The sequence below is a fragment of the Ursus arctos genome, unplaced genomic scaffold, assembly GCF_023065955.2.
Source record: "Ursus arctos isolate Adak ecotype North America unplaced genomic scaffold, UrsArc2.0 scaffold_20, whole genome shotgun sequence".
Classification (NCBI taxonomy): Eukaryota; Metazoa; Chordata; class Mammalia; order Carnivora; family Ursidae; genus Ursus; species Ursus arctos.
Window position 1 is genome coordinate 12,262,723 of NW_026622875.1, and position 23,263 is coordinate 12,285,985.

The 23,263-nt window shown below is 37.2% G+C and overlaps 1 protein-coding gene across 50 annotated transcripts in view; it reads right to left on the minus strand.

Annotated features, from left to right (window-relative positions):
• MBNL1 (muscleblind like splicing regulator 1) overlaps positions 1 to 23,263 on the minus strand; it is a 197,087-nt gene that overhangs the window by 87,550 nt on the left and 86,274 nt on the right. For 12 of the 50 annotated variants that reach the window (XM_048216012.2, XM_048216010.2, XM_048216011.2 and 9 more), the window contains exon 2: positions 20,989 to 21,108. The exons of 37 other annotated variants lie outside the window; for them this stretch is intronic. In XM_048216012.2, the coding sequence (XP_048071969.1) occupies positions 20,989 to 20,994 (6 nt within the window). In that variant the 5' untranslated portion in view covers positions 20,995 to 21,108. Of the gene's footprint in view, positions 1 to 17,389; positions 17,944 to 20,988; positions 21,109 to 23,263 lie in introns of all 50 variants that reach the window. One more of the 50 variants, XM_044383503.3, reaches the window with a different exon arrangement.

Here is a 23,263-nt window from a genome sequence, read left to right on the forward strand (position 1 = left end):
AACTAGTCCTGTCTTAGGCAATCCATATCACAAAAGAAGTAAAATATGTTCTATCAGTATGAATAAAAAAAACATGAAAGGGGAAAAAAATGTCACCACTTGGATATCTCAATTCATCTCTTCATTCCTAAGAGCAAAGGAAAGACACCTATTTATCAGGAAGAAAACTAATTGCACGTGGATATTTCAAAGTGAATGAGACACATATTTTTTCAAATACCTTTTGTGGTCTTTTCTATTCTTTATTCTAATGAGTCACTTAAATCCCAAAAGGTAATTTTCAACTCTACTTCTCTCCTCAATCATTTGTCTTCCCACCCTCCCCCCCCTCAAAACAGGCACACAACAATGCTAAGAAGCCGGTGATTGAACATTATACTTAGAATCTTCATCAACACATCTGTTTAAATGTGAATAAATGAAAAGTATCTTTAATCAAATATATCAGTAATCAAAAACACTGGCATATTTGCAAGTAGTGAATTAACCTGTATATGACTTAATATTTGTTTAAAAGTTTTTAAATTCTTGTTAGTTAACACGCAGTGTAACATTAGTTTCAGGTGTAGAATTTGGTGATTCATCGCTCACATACAACACCCAGTGCTCATCACAATATAAACTTGCATATGACTTTAAAGCTCCATGAATCACCATCTGTCTTTAAAGTTTAATAATTCCTCCTTTATACATATTTTGACCCTTCATGGGATGCCAGAAGCTATTCTCAATGATATGGCATATGAAGTTAAATATTCTAAGTTAACAAATTCTTTTTTTCTTAAATACGGCCTACAAAAATACTTGTTCCTTAATTTATACACATACAAACACACCTCTTTAAGAAGAAAACTAATTGAACATGGACAAGTTTGGGGTTTTTTTTGTTTGTTCGTTTGTTTGTTTTTTAACTTCTCGAGTGTTTTCTGCTTCCTGGATCCTGTGGATCCCCACATTTCTAATTCCAATATGAGTTCTCTTTGTTTTTCCGCCACCATCCATACGTGCCCTAACACAGGCCAACCTTATTTCTAACTCTTTGCATCTCATTGCGATGATCATCTTATGTTATCTCATTGAAGTTGAGATTCCCCTGATCAGTCAGGTTACTCATTCAAATGTCAGTCTACAATCAGGATCTATGGGAATTGTAACATAAAAAAGCAAGAATAAGACGGTTAAATGAGACACCATTTGAGATTCAATTTCTCTGACACTGTTTTCTACATATCCTCCCTCCTGTTCCACACCCCCCCCCCAAATTAAACCACCACACATCCTCCCAGAACCTTAATTATCACATTACTAAAACAAAAGTAGTCTTTAAGTATTCCTCCCATATGGGTTCAGGGGGACTCCCCTGCTCCTACCAGACTCTCTCTTAGGGATGGGAACCTAACACCAAAGACAGTGTGTGAAAACTACCACTGTTTATGTTTACATAACACATTATTATTTTCTATAATCCTCACAACAGCCATTGGAAGTCATCCAAGCAGATGCTCCTACCTTATTGTAGAGGTAAGGAAGCCAGCTTTGACATGCGAAATGTCTGGCCAAGGATCATATATTTAATGAATAGCAATGGTCTTAACTATAATCAGGTCTGCTGAGAATTGACCAGCCTCCTTCCTGTGTCACTTTTAAGGACAGTAAATAATACAACTAATCCCAGCTACCGCCCCTGAGAACCTCTATGGGCAAAGTACTGTACTGGGCTCTCTACAATCATATTCTCCCAGCAGCCTGAAAAAACAGACAAGACATACTTAGTCATTCGGGACTGCATGATCTCTGCTTAGAAAATGTGGAAAGTGAAGCCCCAAAGGCACAACGATAGTAAATGGTAACTGTGGCGTTAGAACCAGGTCTTCTCATTCCTTGGCTGTCTCCCTAACATAGGACTATAGTTGGGACTTTATGCATGGTAATATCACAGAGGAAATGTATGACTTTGTGTTAAAATATATTTGGGGAACTGTATGGGCACACACACACACACACACACACACACACACACGTATACACATACACATACCTCCTTTGGGTTAGACAACAAAAATAACTGTATTGTTATAGTTTTAAAAATTAAAAAGAAAATCATTTTGATAATGTTAGTGTTCTGAAAAGTATAGTAACATTATTTTATTCCACATAATAATTTCAATTTTCCAGGTAGCACAGACATATGCCCTGTTAGAGGGTCCCACTTCTCCTAGAGCAGATATCACGAGCAGCTGAACTTCTGATCCTTAAAAATTACAGAAAAAAAGGGGAGCGGTATCTGTAGAATATCTAAAACTAGGACAACTTTTAAAGGTATCCTTCGTCAGGCAAACCTGGTTATCACGTAGTTCTCTTGACACTAGGCACATTCTAGCATTGAGCTGTTTCTGTTAAGGAGCAGATACTGGTCAAGCTATTTTATAAAGGGGTGACAGGCTGAACTCACAGCGGTTTCACGCTGCAGAGGCATGACAGTGAGAAGGCCACTAATCAATCTCAGAAAAGAACAGAGGAATAAATTCTTTCGCCAGTATTTACATAGAAAAAGTATGCTGGAATACCTGCTTATTTTAGTCTGAGACTGTAAAAATTGTATCCGAGCATAATGAAACATAAACTAGGGAGACTGTTGTCTTTCTTAGCACACATTTTAATGAATCAGAAAAAGGTTTCATAAAGCTGTGACAGCAGACGCTTGTCTCCTATTTGTCACCGACCCATGCTGTTCTGCGGCACTAGATTACAGCGTGTGTCGCCAGCCAATGGAAGAAACAAAGCTTTTCCATTTCACACCACTCTGGAGTTCTTGCTTCTTCCCATGAGAAACAAAGTGTCATGAAATTGAGGCCCAAAGCAATTTTGTATATATTTGGGGGGTGGGGGAGAAGGCAGGCAGGCTCTTCTCTGTGCTGGGGAGAGCCGCAGAGTCATAACGGCCACTCCTATTACTGCTGTTCGTCAATTCACGTCGGCAACAAGTGCCGTGCTAACGGGACCAGCTCCGCAGGGACTCCCTCTTACTCTGAGACGACTCAAGCCAAACACACGGCAAAAAAACATGACATCATGTGCTGCTTCTCCATTCTGTGCTCTTGATTAAACTTACTAGAATACTACAATCAGCTAGAAACAGATCAAATCATTCTTGGAAACAAAGTCACATTTAGTGGCTAATTTTTGGGTTAAATTGGCTTTGAAAAGTATATTCTTTCATAGAACAATAGGAGAATACTCATTTTCAGCATAGGAGTCTAAATTTTGGCCAATAACAAATAACACAGTTCACCCAGCAGTATCACATCCTCTGCTCGCTAATAAATGATGGCATTTTTCTAACTGGATGCTCATTGGACAATGAAAGAAAATAAAATCTGGACAAAAAGGTTAATTCTATAATCTCATAAGACTTCAGTGTTTCAAAACTTCATTATATCTTAAATAATGTACACTTAAATATTTTATGCTAAAGCTAAAAAGGAAATTTAGGCTCAATTTCCAGGATTATCAGATGAAGAGTAATAAGCCAAAGTTTAAAATATTTTGCTTCCTTTTATTCCATCAATGTCAAATTATATTCACTCTGTAATTCTTATTTTAATCAAAACTTTAAATATTTATGTCCTAATTACATAATCCTTGGGATTTAAATCTGCAGAGCAAAACTAAAGGGGATATATACAAACTCATTTAATCCTCACAGCAGCACAATAAAATAGGTCATGTTATTGTCCAGTTCCTTGACGGAGTATGGGAACCAAAGGAAATTGGGCTCCCATGTCCTAGCACCAAACCCTGATGCTATGTTGTCTCTCAGACACTTGGCCATGGATTATTGTTCTTTGTTCTGTCTTGTTTTGGTTTATGTACATACTTTCAGCAAGTTATTTGCTCATTCCTCCACTCAATAAACATGTTCTCAGCACCTGAATAAGCGCCAGGCTCTGGAGGAGTAATGACGAATAATACACAAGGTAGGCCTCTTAGTATAACGGTCCAAGTCTGGGGAGGGCAGCAGACTTTGGATGAAATGATGAAATTCTACTGACAAAACTGCTGAAGTGATACGTAAAAACTCCTAGAGAAGCAAAGGTTTGGAGAGAGTCATTTAAAAACTCTGAATCTCACTTCCCTCAACTGTAAAGAAGGCAGAAATAACAAGTGTTAATTCTGAAGAAAATAACTGTAAAACCATGTCAACTTGATATTAACTTCTTTTACACCGTATAAATATGCTTGGTTTCACTCTATAAATGATGGGCTTGGGGGCAGACATTTATTTTTCACATGGTAAAACACATAAAATTACAGTGAAGTAATTAAGACTATAAAACTCCAATTTAGGAGATTTGCTTTATAATCTTAAAGAATAAAGGGAACTTGAGTACAGAATTAAGCTACAGAAAAATCGTATATCCCTTTCATTAATCTGTATGATCTTCCACCTGAATATATACCCGAAGTACTTGTTTTAATAGCAAAGCAATGACTGCAATGCAACCATTTAAAACATGAAAAATTTAATCCACTTATGGTTAAAGTCTCATATTGTACAGACTGGGAAAAGACACTATGAATAAAAGCTATTGTGCATTCCTCAGTCAGCTGCCTGTCAATTACGCTTTTGATCAACAATTTTGTCTATTGTCTACATCTCTCTCATTAAATGAATCTACATCTAGGCATCTAGGTAGCAACCAAATTACTTCCTTCATTCAAATTGAGGGACTAAGTTTTCATTTTAAAAGATCCCTAGCGTTCACCCTAAGGCAGCTAAAATTTATGTCCACGCTGATTTCTCATCTTCTCCAATACTTCTACCTATGTAGCATAGGCCAGGGACTCTTAATTCTGAGAGGGCTAGCATGGGTGGGCTGCAGAGATCTCATAAACCCCTGAACTGGCCTGCCAGATTTCAGGGTTAAGCGCTCATATGCACTCTATTTCAGAACTTCTACCAGATTCTCAAAATGAACCATAAACTAAAAAGATCTATCTTCTTCAGGAATTAATACAAGGAGATATAACAAGGACTAAATAAGCAAAAAGCTATGGAATTAATATTTTCCACCTGAATTCACTAGCGGCATTCACCTCTTACCCATCCACCTGTCCCATCATGCCTTCCAAACAATATGAAGATAAAAGACAAAGCAAAACACATAGTGGCTTGGTCAATTTCTATGCACTGTTCTGTGTAAGTGCCCTGGAAGCTTCCTTTTCTAGCCTCTGTTGTGATTAAGTTGGTGCCACATAACTAATTCTAGCCCAGGGACCCTGAGCTAGTTTAACCTCTGAGATGAGTAGAAGCCAATGTCTTCCCCCATCTCTCTCTGTCAGAGCTTCAGCTACCTCGGAGGTCACATGTCGGAGGAAAATGGAGCAAACTTAGATCCCAGAGTCACTGGATAGAGGAGTGCACCACTGAGTTTACGAGAGCAAGAAATAAATCTTTGCTGGAATTAGCCACTGAAATTGGAGAAATTGGAGGACGGGGGGTGGAGGTAGTGGTTGTTATTCCTATCAGCCTATCATGACATCTTCAAATTGAAGATAGAAAAATCTATCAGTTTACATCTGTCTATGCATTAATTAAAAAGGAGGAAGCTGTTTACTGCAAGTGTTATTTCTATATTTTTATAAATTACGCATTACAAGATAGACTTAAACTAGTTTATTTAGTAACATATACCACATAATCCAAAAAGTTTATGTCCATGAACCTCCCTAATAAATAAGGATAAAACCTAGCTTAATGTCCAAATCAAAACAGATATGTGTCCGTGTAGTCATCCAGGCAACAGTAGAGAGCATTCACACAACAGTTTCAGCCGCTGTAGACGCAGAGTTAAGGGTGACAGTCTTGCTACATCCCAGAGGACTTAAATCAGTAAACAATTACAGTAGGAACCGGTATGGGGTGCTATGAGGACATCTCCCACACACGGGAATAAAACGATCAAGGGAGGTTCCCCAAAGGAACCGTTACTGGCATTGAGTCTAGAAGGAGAGGTAGTAGTTAATTAAGAAAAGAAGGGTGGCAAAGATTTTTCATGAGAAAGTACAAATGTGAGACAGTGAGATGTGTGTAAAAAAAAAACTGCAGGGAGGCTGGAGAGGAGAGTCGAAACTGATGGCTGTTTCGGGGTAGCTCTGAAGAGGTGGGCCAGGGCAAAATGGCGCTTCAATTTAAAATTCCAGTGTAATTAAAGGAACTTCTCATGCTTTCCTGGGCGCTTCCAGGAGACAACAAGATGTTTGTGCAACTGCACAATAGTCATGATCATTCAGTGCTTGAAAAGATTTTGGATAATAATACAAAAAGATGAATATATGAAAATTGTCATTAACCACATTTTATTCCTTTAGATACATCATCTCACCCTTCAATTTTTCCTTCTTCACTTATCTTGAAGAGAAAGAAAATGAAATATTTTCAGGAGGAATTATAATCAAGTGGCTTACATTATAAACTTTACAGCTTTACATAATTTAGAAATTTAAAGATGTAATATTTTACTTTCAGTATAATATTGAGTCTAAAACCGTGAGAATGGCAACCAGTTCATAATCTCTCTGTGACTATGGAGCTCTACTTAAACAACAACAACAAAAATGGATCAGCGATCATTTATGTAAGAGGTAAAGAAAGTGGATTAGTAGTAACCATAAAACAAATAGTAACATACTATAAACAGAAACATATTTACTCTATTTTTGCTAAATGGGAGGCAGAGACAATCTTTCATTTTTTGCTTCTGCTTAGAATTATTTTTGCTAAGAAAGAATCAAAAAACATAATTTGACTATTCTAATTAAGGGATTTATGCCTAGAGTGTGGATCAGACCAAAGTTAAAGACATAAACCTAATCTTATTTGGTTGATATAAACAGTGGTATAAACCACAGCACTTAGGCAAACATTTGCTTTGCAAATTTTTGTCTTTTCATAATTGTTTTTTAGTCTAATGTTTCCACTTTCTACAATAAAGTTTGGTTAAAAATTTCATCTGGCTTTGGAAGTATCCACTTGAGCTCTAAGTTACATTTTGTTATATTATAACTTTCTCAACCAGGAAAAAAGAAAGTTTGCTATAATAACCTGCCCCATTCGTTTAAAATTGAGAATCTGTCTTAGAAACAGATTTTGAGGTTCACAAAGATAGCTAATTATAGCCTTCAGCCTTGTGCTTTGATGGACAGGCCAGGTTACAAGACCTTTCCCCTGACAGCACTGGCTTGGGGGGTTCCTGAAATCCATGAGGGGATCATATGGAAAGGGATCACAGTAAACAATGTATATACACGCGTGAAACATGTTTCCACCCCCACAAAATGTACAGTCAAGGTGAGAAGTTAAACTAATGGATTTAAAAAGCAAAGGACAAAAAAGTGTCAACATAAGGCAGTGAGCTACCCACGCAGCACACAAGACGGAAGTAAAGGTACAGAGGAGGACCTTCTTCAATCTGACTCTCAGGAAGTGTTTGGTTCTTCTTGCTTCCTAAAGTCAGCCTCTCTACCCATTTTTTTTTTTTTTTGACCCGTTCTCAACGTCTCAGACATATGGTGCCCTCCGTTACTCTACTTTAAGGAATCTTTTATTCTTCTCTTCTCCACTGGACTCCCGTACCTTCCTTTGTGGAAAAAAACCACATTTCCATTGGAGCAACACCTCTAGCTTTCTACAACAATCCTCTCCTCTGCTGAATTCTCTAGCTGACACCCACTTCTTCTCTTCTTTTTGTTACTGAATTTCTTTATAGAGTTGTCTAAACTTGTTGAGTCCTCATCATATCTTCCAACTTACCAGTGACTCATCTTCTTGGAATCTGTTTCGTGCTGAGGAGTCTACCTCCTACCTCCTCCCTTTCAATTATACTCAAAGTGCTCTCTCAAAGGTTACTGCTGTCCTTTTCACTGCCGGTCAATGTCCTTTCCTCGTTTCTTGTCCTATCTGTAGCATCTGCACCATTAACTACTTCCTTCTTTCCTCTTTGGCCTTTCTTGTTCCCTGCCACTTTCTTTGACTTCTCTCCTTTCCGGCTACTGATTAGACAGAGATGAACTAAGATTTGTCACTGCAACCCTTCTCCCCCCCCCCCCATCCATTGTCTCTCTGAATATAACACAGCACTATCCTGTGACACAGAGCTATCAGTGCTAAGGGAGTGGCTTTCAGATGCTTTCTCTGTAAGTTCAACTACCCAACCATATCAGTGATCTACTCCCTGCTTACTCTCTCTCTAAAGAAAGAGAACACATCAATTCTAACACCTGTATTTCTTACATTGGCAAACGGCAATGCCCCATCCCTGATCACCCAAACTATAAACCTCAAGGTCATTCTCAGCTAACTTCCCTAGCTTTCCTGTTGAGAAATGAGGGATAAAACAATAGCGCAGTTCAAAACATTTACTGTGCACACTTTTAAAGTACTATTTTTTTTTTCAAAGCATCACACCAATTTTCCTGAAATATCTTTGAGTGGGCTATATGATTTTATTGTTCAAGATGGACTACTATGAAGTGGGAACTAAATAATTTCCTATTATTAGGATGACTAATAGATTAGTCAGAAATGATATTCGGCTTTTCTAGTTCAGTAAATGCCTCCAGGCTTCGTAGCAATAGTAAAAACTTTCTACAGGAAAGCTCAGATGAAATCAAAAGCTAGTGTTTTGATAAGCTGTTCATTCAGAAGTGCAAGTTTCCATTCGATTTCATTTCTTTTTCTACTTTTTTTTATCTTTTCATTTCTTAATATGCCATAGATATAATGTTACATTAAGTGATTCACTTACAAAATAATAAGAAACAAGTTTCCAGTTGTTCTGCTCACTCAAGAAAGCCACTAATGTTTGCATTTTTCTTAAATATTGTTTATATGCTTTTCCAAACTATGAAACAAGACACTGTAGGTAACACAAGTCAAAAACTAGCTCTATAAATTAGTACCAAGATAAATAAATGCAACAACTAGCAATAATTACATAGTAAGCCCTGAAGAACTGTTATTCAAGTATTTTCAAATGTCTACAGTGTGTGTTTACATAAGTACTCTATTTAGCACAAGGGATACATTCCAGGGGAATGAGCCCCATGAGAGGGCATGATAGCCAGTACTTGGGCTGATGTGAGCTTCCTTCACGGTCCGCAAAGGCTCTTCATTTCTCTTCGAATTCCCACCTCAGTTTATTTCTGCAACCCCCGTTTCTGTTCCCAGGCTGTGGTAAGGTTCATTATGCTCTCCATAATGTCCCAAGACTTCCAAAAAGCCTCCATTCCATATTAATATTTAACTTGTTTCCTCAAACCTTTTCTCCAGCAGTTAAAAACCTGCCATGATAGTACCAAGCACAATGCTTTTTTTATACAGCAGACATCCAATATACTTTTGGGTGTTGCTGCTGCTGGCTGAAAGTTTAAAACTATGTAGTGTGTGGTGCTCCTTTAATAACAATTGCCATAAAATCCAAATGAAAATAGGGATGGAAAACACACTAAATTCTTTGAAACCCCTATAATTTTCTTAATCCATTTCTATTTATTTTATTTAGAATGCGATTACATGGATCAATGTTTATTTTTAGAATAGTACTAACTGCCCTTTTGCTTAGGGTTTGTGTTTTCTCATCTACTGATTCCCCAAAGCTCTATAAATGGAGGGTAATTCAACCTACAAAAACAGTATCTTATAACCTAGAAGGTTCTCATCCTACTGTAACAACTGGCTGTTACCACAGGAGAAAATGAGGAATTTCACTCAATTTCTCTCAGTTCCTTGTAATATTTTAAAATAACTATTTTTTCCTAAAAATAATAAATAAGAAGAATGTGTTACTACTAACCTTATCCATTCATTCATCCACTCACTCTTTAATTTTCACCAACACACACTCATTTATTCAATAAACACACATTGGCTTATCCAGCTGTTTGAGGAAATAATACACTTTGTTGATATAGCAAATTCTACATTCTCTAGTGTTAAAAATACATTTTCTCCTTAGGGGAAGGTGCTTGCTTTCCATACCTTTTCTTTCTTCCCATTACATGCATTTTCTCTCTTGGAAAATTCTTTGGACCAACAGAAATTGTTTCATAATTTTAGAATAAATTTTAAATATGACCTTGGCTTTTACAATTTATGGCTTATCTTGAAGGAAAAGAAGAGTCTGGACTCTCCCCCACCCCCAACACCACTATTCTTTCAAACAGATTAAAATTTACACCAGCAATTATATTATAAAAACAATATTCTACTTCCAATTTTAGTGTTCACGAGAGTGATACACAGTGTGTCATCAGTGGGCAGGATTCTGGAAAAAGGCTTACTTTTCAGAGTTTACTTTTAAACTTGGATTTACAGTGCTTTTCAGATAAATGAATTATTTCACAAACAAGATGAAGCAGAGTTTACAAAAGGTGCTGTGCCGGGCATTATCTCCATTAGATTCCATTCCATCCAGGGAGGCAAAATGACGGTATGCTTCCAAGGACATGTGATACAAAGTAACATGGTGATTAAATGCGGACCTATCCCAGGAAACTCACTAACCAAGTCAAAGTCCAGTGCTCTGTGCACAGCCTTCTTACATGACTTTTACTCTTCTTTGTCGTAAAGCTCTTGACTCCATCAAAAGTGCCACAAACATTACAAACTTTAAGTAGAAACTGACCCGATTACATAAGAATTGGTGGATTTGAGTGACAGGTAGAAAATGGCCCATTTGAAGTCTTAAACATGAAATCTAACTTTAAAATATCTTTCAAATGGAAAAGTACAACTTAAAAGTAATTAAAAGATAATAGTTACTCAATTTGAGGTCCTATTAATAAAAATAAAGTGTCAATTCAATCAGTATTTTTCAAGTAATTTACTTTGAATCTGTTACTTTTCAACCCACTAAAGACATTAAAAAACAATTTCAGTTCTCCAATGCACCTAAAATCAAACTTTCCTCCAGCTGAGATGTTCTGTTTAAAGGGCTCTATTTCCACACAATCTTACTATGGTATAGTGAGGTACCCCTTTGTTATACGGGAGTTCATTAAATGTTTGTTTGCGAATATATCAACACAATGTCAAAATGAAAATTACTTAAAAGAAAGTATAAACTCAATCCCTCAATCTTGGACTCTGAAAGTACAATACAGATGACTTATTTTCTTAAAGTAATTTTAGTTAGGGTATTTGGTGTGGGGTCTAAGACAGTGTCACCACAACTATTGTGATCATTTGTACACAAGAGGTTTCCAGCTAGGAAATCAAGAATGGTGACAATGACCAAACGCTGCTTTCGTTAGAGCGTTTTCCCTCTTCGTGCTGACCCTTTCATTTCCAGTGACAAAATTCTCCTCGAGGAGAGACTGAGCTGTTTTGATTTGGACCACTGGCTCTCATGTTTTTTAAAAAGGGTAAAACAACAGATTAAAACTGCTAAGAACATATCCGGGGCAAGGTTTGGAAGGAGAAAAACTGGTACTCAGTTATCTCGGTTATTTCATGTGTACGGGACTTCACAAGGAGTTTAACTTTTGCTAGTTCGTACATACTGCTTCAATAACATCTCTAACGTACTACCTAATTAAAACTCACATGACGAATGGGCGAGACAAACTAAAATCAGGCACTGGGAAATAACAGGAGAGAAAAGCCAAGCACTGCTAGGGTGTTTCCACACACAACTAGTACGCTCGACCCTCCAGAATTCAGGGGCACAACGCCATAAAAGCAAATGATTAGAAAGGATTATAGGGAGTTAATATGCAACTCCTGTTCTGGTGTGAATCTTCTATGGTAAAAGCAAAAGCCTGTGTGTGCGCCTTTCCATCTCTACACGTGTTTGTTTGTACAGAGAGAGAGCGGGAAGAGAGGGACAGCAAGAGGGAGGGGCCAAGTTTGCAGTCACACCGGAAAAGAAAAACACAGGAAGACCCCAGTCTCTACAATAGATGGTATATATGTTAGTGGTGATTTTGCCACTTTGGACTCAATTTTTGGTTTACCTTCACATCGATGCGTATTTTGCAAAGCAAATACTTTTAAATGTGCAATGACTTAGCACGTGATTTAAGAGTTTGCTCTTGAGATACTAGGGGAAGTTCCACACTCTCTTAATATTATAGAAGCACTACTGTAACATATGGTCCTTTTCAAATTAAGGAGACACACATGTTCGCAGAAACATTTGGTGTGATTTTAACTCTCGGCTGAAGTTTTCTCAACGGCCGTCCCTCAGGAGGCCGCACGTGGTATCCTGGCCCTGACTGCAAGGAGCTCATGCGTCTGCCGTATACTGTGCCAAGTAACGGCGAGACCTGCTCGGATCACCTAAAAACACCTTTATGGCAATTTAAGTATCAACAAAAAGGGTTAGGTTTAGCACTAAGAGTAGTTAATTTTCTTGTTCTTTTCAGTGTGTTTTAGGTTTTTAATACAGACTTTGATGGAAAGATGTTTTCATCTTATTATTTGAGGGAATACATACCAGAAGAGGAACAAAATTTGTAATTAAAAAGCCTCGACGCTTTACAAGTCATCCCCCACAAATATTCAGCTTTTAGAATTACACTCTGACTTCCCACACCATCTGCACAAGCTCTTCATTATGTCCATGTATTACAAATTACAACTTCACAATATTACATATTTAAAACCATATTTTGATGGCTTCTTTATGTAAGGTTACATGTATATCAAAGATGTCTTTACAGATACATTTTCCCTCAAGTCTCTGGCACCAAAACTGAGTTTTTAAAGCTAGAAATACGATTTTTAACTGTATGAAAAGCTAATGTAAATGCATTCCCATAGATTTTGATTCTTTAAAGTCTTTTCTTTCAAGTCTTAAGTTTTAAAAACTCGGAATACTTTATTCCTACATTCATTAATCAGGCTACACTGACAGCTTCAATTCTGCCAGATCCCTAAACCAGTCATTACAAAGACTGTGTACACTCAGCTTCCTGGTCCACCACCAGGATCTGCCTCAACCCTTCCCTCTGTCCCTGAGGGAGCCCCAGGCACCCTACACTTCCTGCACTGCAGCCCTGCTTTCCAATCCCTTTGGTGGCCACGATATCCTTAACTGAGTTCTTCTTTTACTTGTCAAGCACGCGCCAAGCACCCACTGTTTCCCAGGCCCTGTGTAAAACACTGCGAACAAGTAGAATGAATGTCTCTTGACTTTAGGAAGTCGAGAATCTAGGAAGGAAAGTCCCTGGTCTGACTAGCATTCAAGGCGAACCCTTGACACTCAACTTAGCCCAGGTTAACTCACTCTCCCCAGAACTACAGCCCCAGCTGCTGGTCTGGGTTCTGCTTCAAAAAAGAAAGAATACAAGAATGATAATCCTACCATCTGCTTAACCAGGACGATTCTCTTTATTCTGGTGACACTGATGCCAGTCCTTGACATCACCCCAGGTTGACAGAAGTTCACCTACCTTCTGGATGGTACAACCACTCCGTATTTGGGTCAGTTCTGATCTTTGATGCCTTTTTCCCCTTTCTCCTCTGGCCTGCCACTGCGGTAAAATGTCTTTGACAGGGAGAACATACAGATTCTGGGAGAATGGAAGGACATCTAATCACCCAAGATCCTATCCATATCTAACACTGCATGGGTTTCTGATTTTCACAAACCACGCATTTCATTCTGTGAACATACTTTATTTTTAAATATTTACATCTCTATCAATTATTATCGGAGGTGCTCTTTAATTTCTATCACTTACTGTCCGCAATCATGCAATACAAGAGATACTATTATTAGCTTCACATAGAAATGAAGAACTGTAAAGGGGTATGTAATTTACCTAATATCACACAGTTTGTATGTGGCAGGGCTGAAATTCCAATCCTTGGAAGCTTTACCTCTGGAGTTGTCTCTAAACCACTGAACTATTATGCTGCTTTCCCCATCAGCATACACGGCATCAAGATTTATGCCTCATAAAAGGGTATGAGTACGTATGAGAAGTAGTATCAGAGTTCAGAGGCAGCATGAGTTTTTGCTTCATGGTTCCTGCTGTTGCTGTTATGTATGGAAAACATGTATGTGTCCCTGTTTCATTTGGTTTTCAGACTTGGGTCTGAATTCTGACTCAATCACTTTCTAGTTGTGCGACCTTGGGAAAATCACATAATAACATCAACAATTTACTGGCTATTTTCTATATGCTAGCCACTGCAGTAAGTGCTTGGCATACGTTGTCTCATTAAATTAAATTAGATTAAATCTTCATAAAAACTCTGACAAGGAGATGATATTCTTCATATTTTACAGCATGTGAGACTACAAACTAGAGAGTAAAAGAGCCAGTGAGTGAACAGTATTCCAGACTGGGTTGGACGGAGGCTCAGGCAGCAGTATCTTGATGGCACTATGCCATGAAAAGGTTAGGACTGGATTTGGGAACTAGTACTCACGGCTGGGGTAACAACTAATTAGGACCTCTGCTCATTGTCCACCAGTCCAGACACTTCTCATTCTCTCCAAGAAAGGACAGGAATACACGGGAAAGAGTAAACAGTGTGAACTGAGAGGTACCAGTCTTATGAGTTGAGTGATGGCAGAAATAAATACTCAGGGATCATTATGACGGGGATTAAGAACCTTATTTTGAGAACTAGCCTAAGACTTCTAAGACTTTCAGTGAACAAGTACTTCATATTTTTTTTCTGAAATAAGTGTTATAAATTCCTATCCCAAAAGCACTCCAGCTGTTTTTCAAACTGAACTTCCTAAAAAGAGCATTCAGAGCTTACATTCTTAGTTTTTCTCTTAAGTCCATATTGGGTCCTGAGTCCATCTTGGGCATCATTCAAGGGGAGTGGATTACAATTATACCTCCCAAAAAATTCACATTAAAGGAGAGTGGGCCTGGCCCTATTAAATGATGATAGGTATCCATTCAAGTCAGGGAGAATTTGGATTTTGAAGTAATAATTCTAAGTCAGGCAACCAGAAAGCACTTAATAAATATATCAAATAATTTCACATACATATAATTATTGTAGCACCGAGAATGTGCACTCTTTCTACTTTCATGATATCATAAATAAACAGCTATCTTTAAAGATGCAAGCTGAGGGATTTTTCAACTTTGGAAACAATGGAAATCAATTGAAATTTTTTTGCTTAGAAACAGAAAATGAACTGCCTATATATACATGTAGGTGTAATCTTCTCAATTTTAAGAATTTAAATTCTCAGAAACTTGTCAAACCTACACGATCATTAACTAAAATAAATGGCATGCCAGAAGTTCAATACTCCCTTCAAAGAAAAATATTTATTGATTCTTCTGCTGTACTTTTCAAAATCCTCATATAAGGAAAGCCACTCTAAACAAGGCAGAAATAAAAGGGCAAATCTAAAGGCCTCAATCGGGCTACACTGCAGAAGTGAGCCCACGTTTATCAGCCATGATCAGACGCACTTGCAGAAAATCACTTTAATTCCTAGAATCTATTCACTGCCCTGCAGACACTGGAAAGACGGCCGTTCGAACGGACCACAACTTTCAGAAAGAGCATCACACAGAGGCAAGTGCCCCGGATTAGAATCCAGTGATTTGCATTCTGGTCTTGGCTCCAGGCTTAAAAACTGTGAATTAGCAGTCCTCTGTTTCCTTATCAGCAAAAGGGTCATTCTATTATTTACTCAATAGATTTTTCTATTCAGGTAGTGGCTGACAGCCTCATGGCACCAATATTTTATATCATGCACCTTTTCTGTACATCCTAAAAAAGAAATCACTGAAGTCTAAATATTACTGTACTGAGTCCAGCTTATGTGAAGTTACTTTGCCCCTTCAACATTAAACACAGTGGATACCACTAATTTATTGTGTTCTGTTAAGAATATTTTAAGTAACTTTACAGTTTTAAAATAATTTTGTAAATAACTACAAAAACATCAATCTATCACTCTATCTTAATATTTGATTATATTAAGTATATGATTAACATAATAATCTGTAACATAGTATAATATGATAATTATATATGTTGTTTCAATTCTTGTCCTAGAGGAATATAAGAATTCTAAATAAACAGAAAAAGGAAAAGGCACTTCATAAGCCAACCTGTGAATAATGCAAACTCCTGGCTTGAGACTGTGCCTTACATTTTCAAAAACTGTAAACTCATTATAAATGGTAAGATTTAAAACATTACAGTATTCCTTTTCTGTTTTTACATATGAAATCAATTACCCAATTTAACGCACTAGGAAGACTTCAAAACATTCCATTTACTTATACTTTTGGGGTCTAGAGGAAATAAAATTGGGATATTTTCAAGTGTAAATAAAATACTTTGTTGCACATCTTTTAGTTTTAAAAATAAGCATCTGCAATAAGCACTATCAAAGAGAAGTCTGATTCTTCATTTTCTACAGCTATTAGTAAACAGTCTTCTTTTTCATTTTTCAAACCTCAGTTACATATTTAGTTACTGAAATGAAGGAGTTTCAGTGTGACAGCTAATAGCCTGGATTCCAACTACAGGGAATCAATTAACAGATTGAGTCCATATGGAAAAGAAAACAAAGGAGAAAAAAGAAGACATGAATGGAGAGCAAGGCCACGGAAGATCTCACACTAGAAGAGCTGCCTTAACCTCCCTTCACAGATCAGTGCTTACGCACAGAGGCAGGGTAAAGAATAAAGGGTTATGAATAATGCTGAAGAGATGATTTGTGTTGTTCACTCCAAGATGCTGATGATCTCTCGCCCCCACCCCCCACACACACCCTTCATCCAGGTTATTTACACGGAGTGATTTTTTTCCCCCAAAAAATTAGGGGTGGGGAATAGTTCCCTATTAAAAAACCAAAAATAAAGCCCTAAAAGAAAAAATACTGCTACATTTAGAATGCTAAGCAGTGATTTTTGACAAAGGACAACAACGTACCTTTGCACTACCACGATCTGAGCAGCTCTTCCCATTCCTTCTGAATTAATTATGGCTTTAGAAATTTGAGATTAAAGAATTTGAGGGTATAATAATTGAATGTTTCTGGTTTTGAACATTACCAGGTAAATAAAGTACAGGCTTTTGGAAACATAAATAACTTCTATTTTATTTCTGTCTTTAACTGTTTCTATTCTTGAGATTTCTCTTACTGGATACACAAGGCAGATTGTGAAGGAGAAAAGAAGTGCTTCATAGATTCCAATCCAAAGAATGGAAAAAATATTTTTAAAAATCTATTTAATGCCAAGTTTAATATAAATAAAATAGGTTTTATTTTATTTTACTCCTAAAAGAAGTGTTTTAGTAAGTAGTTACCCAATCTAACAGTCCACATTAAATCCATGGCTATAGGTTTCTAGCTTTCAGAACAGCTTCCTGGAGAAGTCAGAGTCTTACCTTTACATATCTTCTGCAGACGTTTCTTGGTGCTCTGAAAAGTCCTGAGGTCTATGTCAAACGGCCATTCTCTTGCTCCCAGAGTCTTAGGGGCTTGGAGAAATCCCAACACCTGCTGCTACCACTGAGTGTTGAGGCTAGAAAAGCTTTAGGGTTTTGACAGCAGGATCACTGAGCCACAGCCAAAGCTTGGGAAGCCTTAACAACTGAAAGCAAGTGTAGAGGGCAACGTGGTACCCAGCACGGGCTCAATCGTAGCAGCAGGGGGAGGAATATTCCCGCCCTCACAAGGGTATAGAGGCAGCCATCAGGGAACCCAGGCTCTGTCAATGGACAGGGCAGAGGAAGTGGAGACATGACCACACAGCACGAGACCCTGGGGGAATGGAACAACTAGCACAGAGCTCAGGTAGCGCTTGAAAAGAATCACCCAAATTCCCCGACAGAACACAAGAAGCAATGGCAAAATGCAACGAAATACATGGAGACAGGCCATTCTAGCATCCCACGAGAGAGCCAAAAACACTGTTGAGGGGGGATATGGAGCTCTAGTTCTAGAAAGAAAAGTAAGGAAGACACATTACAGTATGCCTACTGTATTTGAGCTTAAAAATCTAACACGTGACATAAAAATGCCTAAATCCTGTCATTATCACATTCATGTTAAGATAAGGAAATTTACAAATATATAAAACCACAGGGTGCTAATCCACAAGGCAACAGAAATTAAAAGGCAAAGTTGTCCATTATTGGAGGAGAAAATGTAATAGAAGTGTTAAACTGAGCTGATTTTTAACTTGAGATATCGCGACAATTGCTTTTTAAATAAGAACAACAAATGCTTTAACAAATACATCACTTTCTATTCTGATCAGATTAGGAAGACTGAGAAATTCAATGAAATAAGAGAAAAAGAATATGAAGAAAAAGAAGCAAGTGGACAAAGAGTATTCAGAAATTAAAAAATGAAGACACAGAAGAAAAGGGAAGAAGAAAAGAGGAAGACAGGAGAATGTGACTAACGTACTAGATGTTAACGCACAGTCAGATAAACCTCTAAGACTCTTGAAACTGGACTTCGCAATACTCTGTTGTCCACAGAGCTCCTTCTAGCTTGTTAACCACTGTTCACAGCTCTTCAATGACTCACAAGCCCTCAGGAACTCATCAGGAGGAGCCCACTGAATATCAAATATCCAGCAGGTACAAGAGACAGACCCAAAGGCAATTTTGCTTTAAGGAGCCGGGCAAAATTAAGTCAGAAAGGAAATATAAACTCTGACAGAACTCTAATAATTCCTAATATGTGCCGAAAGAAAAATAATCAGCTTTACTTGGGAACTATCTGTTTTGTTTTGTTTTTTTTTTTTTCAAGACTAGGGACAAATTAAACATGAGTGCTGTCTTATGCTTGTTTCAGAATTAAATGAGAAGAAAATCTGCTGGTTGATGGCAACTCTACGTGTGCAATTCTTGACTTCAAGGTATTTGCTTACATATGTTTTTAAATCCAGTTACCTAAAATATTAATAATAATCTTTTACTTGGTATCAAAAAGCTGAAATTGGCTTATGTTAGGACAGGTTGATTTCCATCCCTCACCATATAGATCTAGTGATACAGACATACAGTTAATAACATGCACAATCAAAGCAGTTCCTGTTGGGCAAATTAACTTATGTCCCATGAGTCCCTAAGGGTCCACCACTTTTATAAATGAAATAACCCTTATACTACATAATAGTAAGTGCCGCCCAGGTAGCTAGTACTTTAAATTTGAGAGAACTGAGAAATGATAAGGTAAAGGGGTGATGAATCTGAATTTCCCTTTAAAAATACTTTTATTGTATAAACAATACCTAAGTTTAGATGTTGGTTTGAACTAAAACTTGATATTTTAAAACACAATCATTTCAATATGATAGGTTTGGATAAGGAAAGACTGAGTGAGCCCCTATGGTAGAAACCAAATGGAAGTGGACTTAAAAAAAATTAATAGTCTGACTTTGAATAAAATGTAAAAAAACAATTACAGTTTGTTTTTCTGACCTATGCTGTCAATCCCACTCATGAACATCAGTTTCAACAATCAAACCAACAAAAACTAAAACAAACAAAAAACTGTGGGAGAGAGTACCCAAAAAGTGAGGAAGTGTCACCAAATAGAACATAGCAGCACCTACGCATTTATAGAGCTCTTTAGAGTATATACTGTGTCAGGATTATTTTCAGCGGAAATAGAAAAATCATCACTGGTTTTTAAAAAATATATATTCTATCACTACTGAAGTATATTACTAAAGTAATAAGACCAGACAATCTAAATTTGTGTTTCCATGCTTGACAAATGTGCAAACAATTGTATCCCTGTACTTAGTCAGCCTGGAAACATGGCAGGTGCTCAATAACTATTCATCAGCTGAATGGTGGTACCACATGGGAAAAGGCATTCCTCAAAAAGTGCGCATGTGCGCACGCGTGTATGTGTGTACAGGGATGGGGGGGGTTGTGGTCAAATACATTTCTTAAAAGTTAATTTAAATTTAATAGTTAAAAGTTAAAATTTAAAAGTTAAATTTCTTAAAAGTTCAACAGCTATCTTCCTGCTCTTTGTCAGAGCCTTTATAATGCTACTGTAAATTCCTAAACTTAATTGTCTATCTTTTTTATGCAATACCTATTAAACATAGATTCTAGGAAAATTTAGTCTACACCTTTATGGAAAACTTATTATATCTGTATCTTCCAATCTTTTAATGAAAGACACAGGTGAACTATTAATTGGCATATGTTCATGTGTGTTCTAAATTATAAGAGGGAATATATATATATATATATATATATATATATATATATGTATGTATATGTATGTATATGTATATCTTTTAAGTCATATGGGAGGCTTTGTCTAAATGGGAAAATAAAATTTTAGAGTGAGAAAAATTGAGATAGTTCATTTGAATTACTCATTTTTACTGACAGAGAAACTTGCTCAAGGAAACTATCTTGTTTTGGTACATAAATACATTAGCAATGTCAAAGACCCATCCTGTGCAACTATCTGACTAATATATCCAATATCTTACTAATTTGCTTACATAATTATCTTAAATTGAAAAGAATATTCCTGGCAAGAACTATGCATACTAAATAGTTTCTTAAGTTAAAATTTTATACTCTATTGCTGTTTAAAAAAGGAGGTGCTCATTTAGAATTGAAAGGAGGAAAAATTGCTTTCATATACTAAAAAGTCATTTTTTTTAGATCACTGTGCATCAAATGAAAAACAAGAGTAAACATTACATAGTGGAAATTACAATGGAAACTTTGTTCCATATACTGAGGTATCTAACGAACTTCAGGATTAGTACCGTCAAGCAGTAAAGCTGGGAATACATATGAACTTCATTTATGGAATATATGTAAGATCACAGATCAGGTCACAAGTGTGAAAACTACAATTCCACTCTAAGACAACATTCTGATGTTCAGATTATCAGAGGCCATTTTCCAATGGGCGTCATGTCGGTCCTTGAGAGATCAGCCCTTCCCAAAAGATACCTTTGTGAACTGGCTCCCCATTTGCCTTATTCACTCACCAGCATCCATTAGCCAACTCCATGCTTTATCTTCAATAGAAAAGATACAGCTTCTTCTTGCCATGGTGCCATGAAAAGGTTCCAGAAGGTTCCCCTTAAACAACATTTCCTGAGTGACTGCTGCAGCACCAAGAGTAAAGGATATGCCAGGTCAGCCACTTTTCCTTCCCAGCAGTATTAGCAGCAGCAGCAGCAGCAGAAGCTGGAGCAGACCGTTTAGACCCAACTCCTTGCAGGATGCTAGCCAAAGCACTCTTGTTTACTCTACACCTAGACAGAGTTTGCCCGTATGTTTGCACCTTTCCCAGAGTGTCAAAACAGGTGTTTTCCCGTGATCATGCTTAAAATCTGCTCCCCAAACAAGGTGATAAATATACTGCTACTATGAAATTCTAAGTTTCTAATTCTATGGAAAACATGTTCTTAAAGGTTTACTTTATCATAAGGAAGGCTTGATGAATCCTTTTAAGAATTCATTTGCCCTCCTCACTCCTAATAAGAAGGAGGATTGCCCTAAAATTTCCTGTTAATGAAAAAAAGGACATTACCATATAAAATAAATGCCATCATGCAATATTGGTCACTTCTTTCCTAATGTTCTATCTGCCTTCCTGAAATAGAGTCACTTTTTGCAAACACTGTTTTCATAATCTTTACAACACTCGCAACAGATGGGGAAATATCAGGTCTTATGATTTTTATTTTACAGAAGGAACAATGACTTCTTTGCTATTATATTTTATTCCCATTTTGACGTTATTGATGAGTTGCTTTTCCTTCCAGTACTGTTCAACTTAATGAGTGGCTAGAATATGGCCGTACCACAGAGGCGGGCAGGTAATTAAAAAAGCGTTTTCTTTACTTAACTGATTTATCCAGAGCTAAAATCCTATAGATATAAACAGTATCTAGAGATTTTTAAAAATGTAAATAGCTCAACCAGGGATAAGTATAATACAGACTACTATTTTCCTAATAAGCAAATCCTATTTACTTATTAGAGAATAACCATAAAGAGTCATAAATACCAGAACACAGAAACATGGTTCCCTGAATAGCAGAGAATGCCAATTCTCATTAGCAAAACGGAAACCCTACATGCACAGAAGCTTAGTATGTAATGTTTCTTGTATATTAACAGTTTCCATGTTCCCTTCATCATCAAAGTAGTAACAGGAACAATCACTAACACTTACTGAATGCTCACCAAGTGCCAGGCACTGTTCTCAGTGCTATAAATGTGTTATCCCATTTAATCTTCACAGCAACTACAGATCAGATATTATTACTGCCTCCTTTTGCAAATGAGGATACTGAGGTTCAGTCAGGTTCCATCCCACGTTCAAAGTCACAAAGCCCGCAACTGACATGGACCCAGGTTGTCCAGTTCGGAACTGGGGCTCCTAAACATTTTGCTAAAACTGCCACATTAGTTTTGGTTTTCATTGCTTTGTGTATTGCATGTATACCTTTAACAAGATAGACATTAGAAAATGTTCACATAAAACTAAGATTTAATAATAGCTAACATGTATATGGTACATATTGTGTGCCACGAAAATTCCATAAATTCTTGACATGCATGTGTTATAAGGTTCACAACACCCCAACAGGGCAGATAAGCTATTTAGTGGGGTACATCTAGGGGGTACGTCAGAGAAATCAGAGGCATAGAGTTTCGAGGCTGTTGCCAAAGGTCATACAGCTACTAAGGAGCGAGTGTAAACTTTGGATCCAGAGAAATGCAGTTCCTGAAGTTGTGGTTTTATGCCTACACCTATCCTCCACTGCCTCTTGCTAAGCTGATGGTGTGTTACACTTAAAGGAAGGGAGTAGGAAACGTCAGGTCTGGGAGAAACCCTACTGGGAAGAAGTTCTGCTATTCCTGTCTCTTTTCAAAAATTTAATGTGCATAAAGTACGTCCATTTATATGACACACAAGTCTACATCCATTTCTCTTAATGATGTTTACTAACTTAAGAAATTAAATGTTTCATGGGATTCTCAGATTTTAACAAAGTCAAGGACGATTTCAGTTTTCACATTTTTTTCAAGTATATCGTCTCTTTAGAAGCACTAACAGGGTGGTAGGTAGCATTATCAGCACAGTACTGGTCATCCTGTTTGGGGGATTACCATTGCTGGCAGCCATACTTCTATTTCATTCCCATCATTTAATTATACATTTAATTATGTACAGGACCAAGACAATAACTGTGAGATCAGAGGAACCTTTAGAAATCTGAGGATCATCCCTCGAGAGATGGGCTGAAA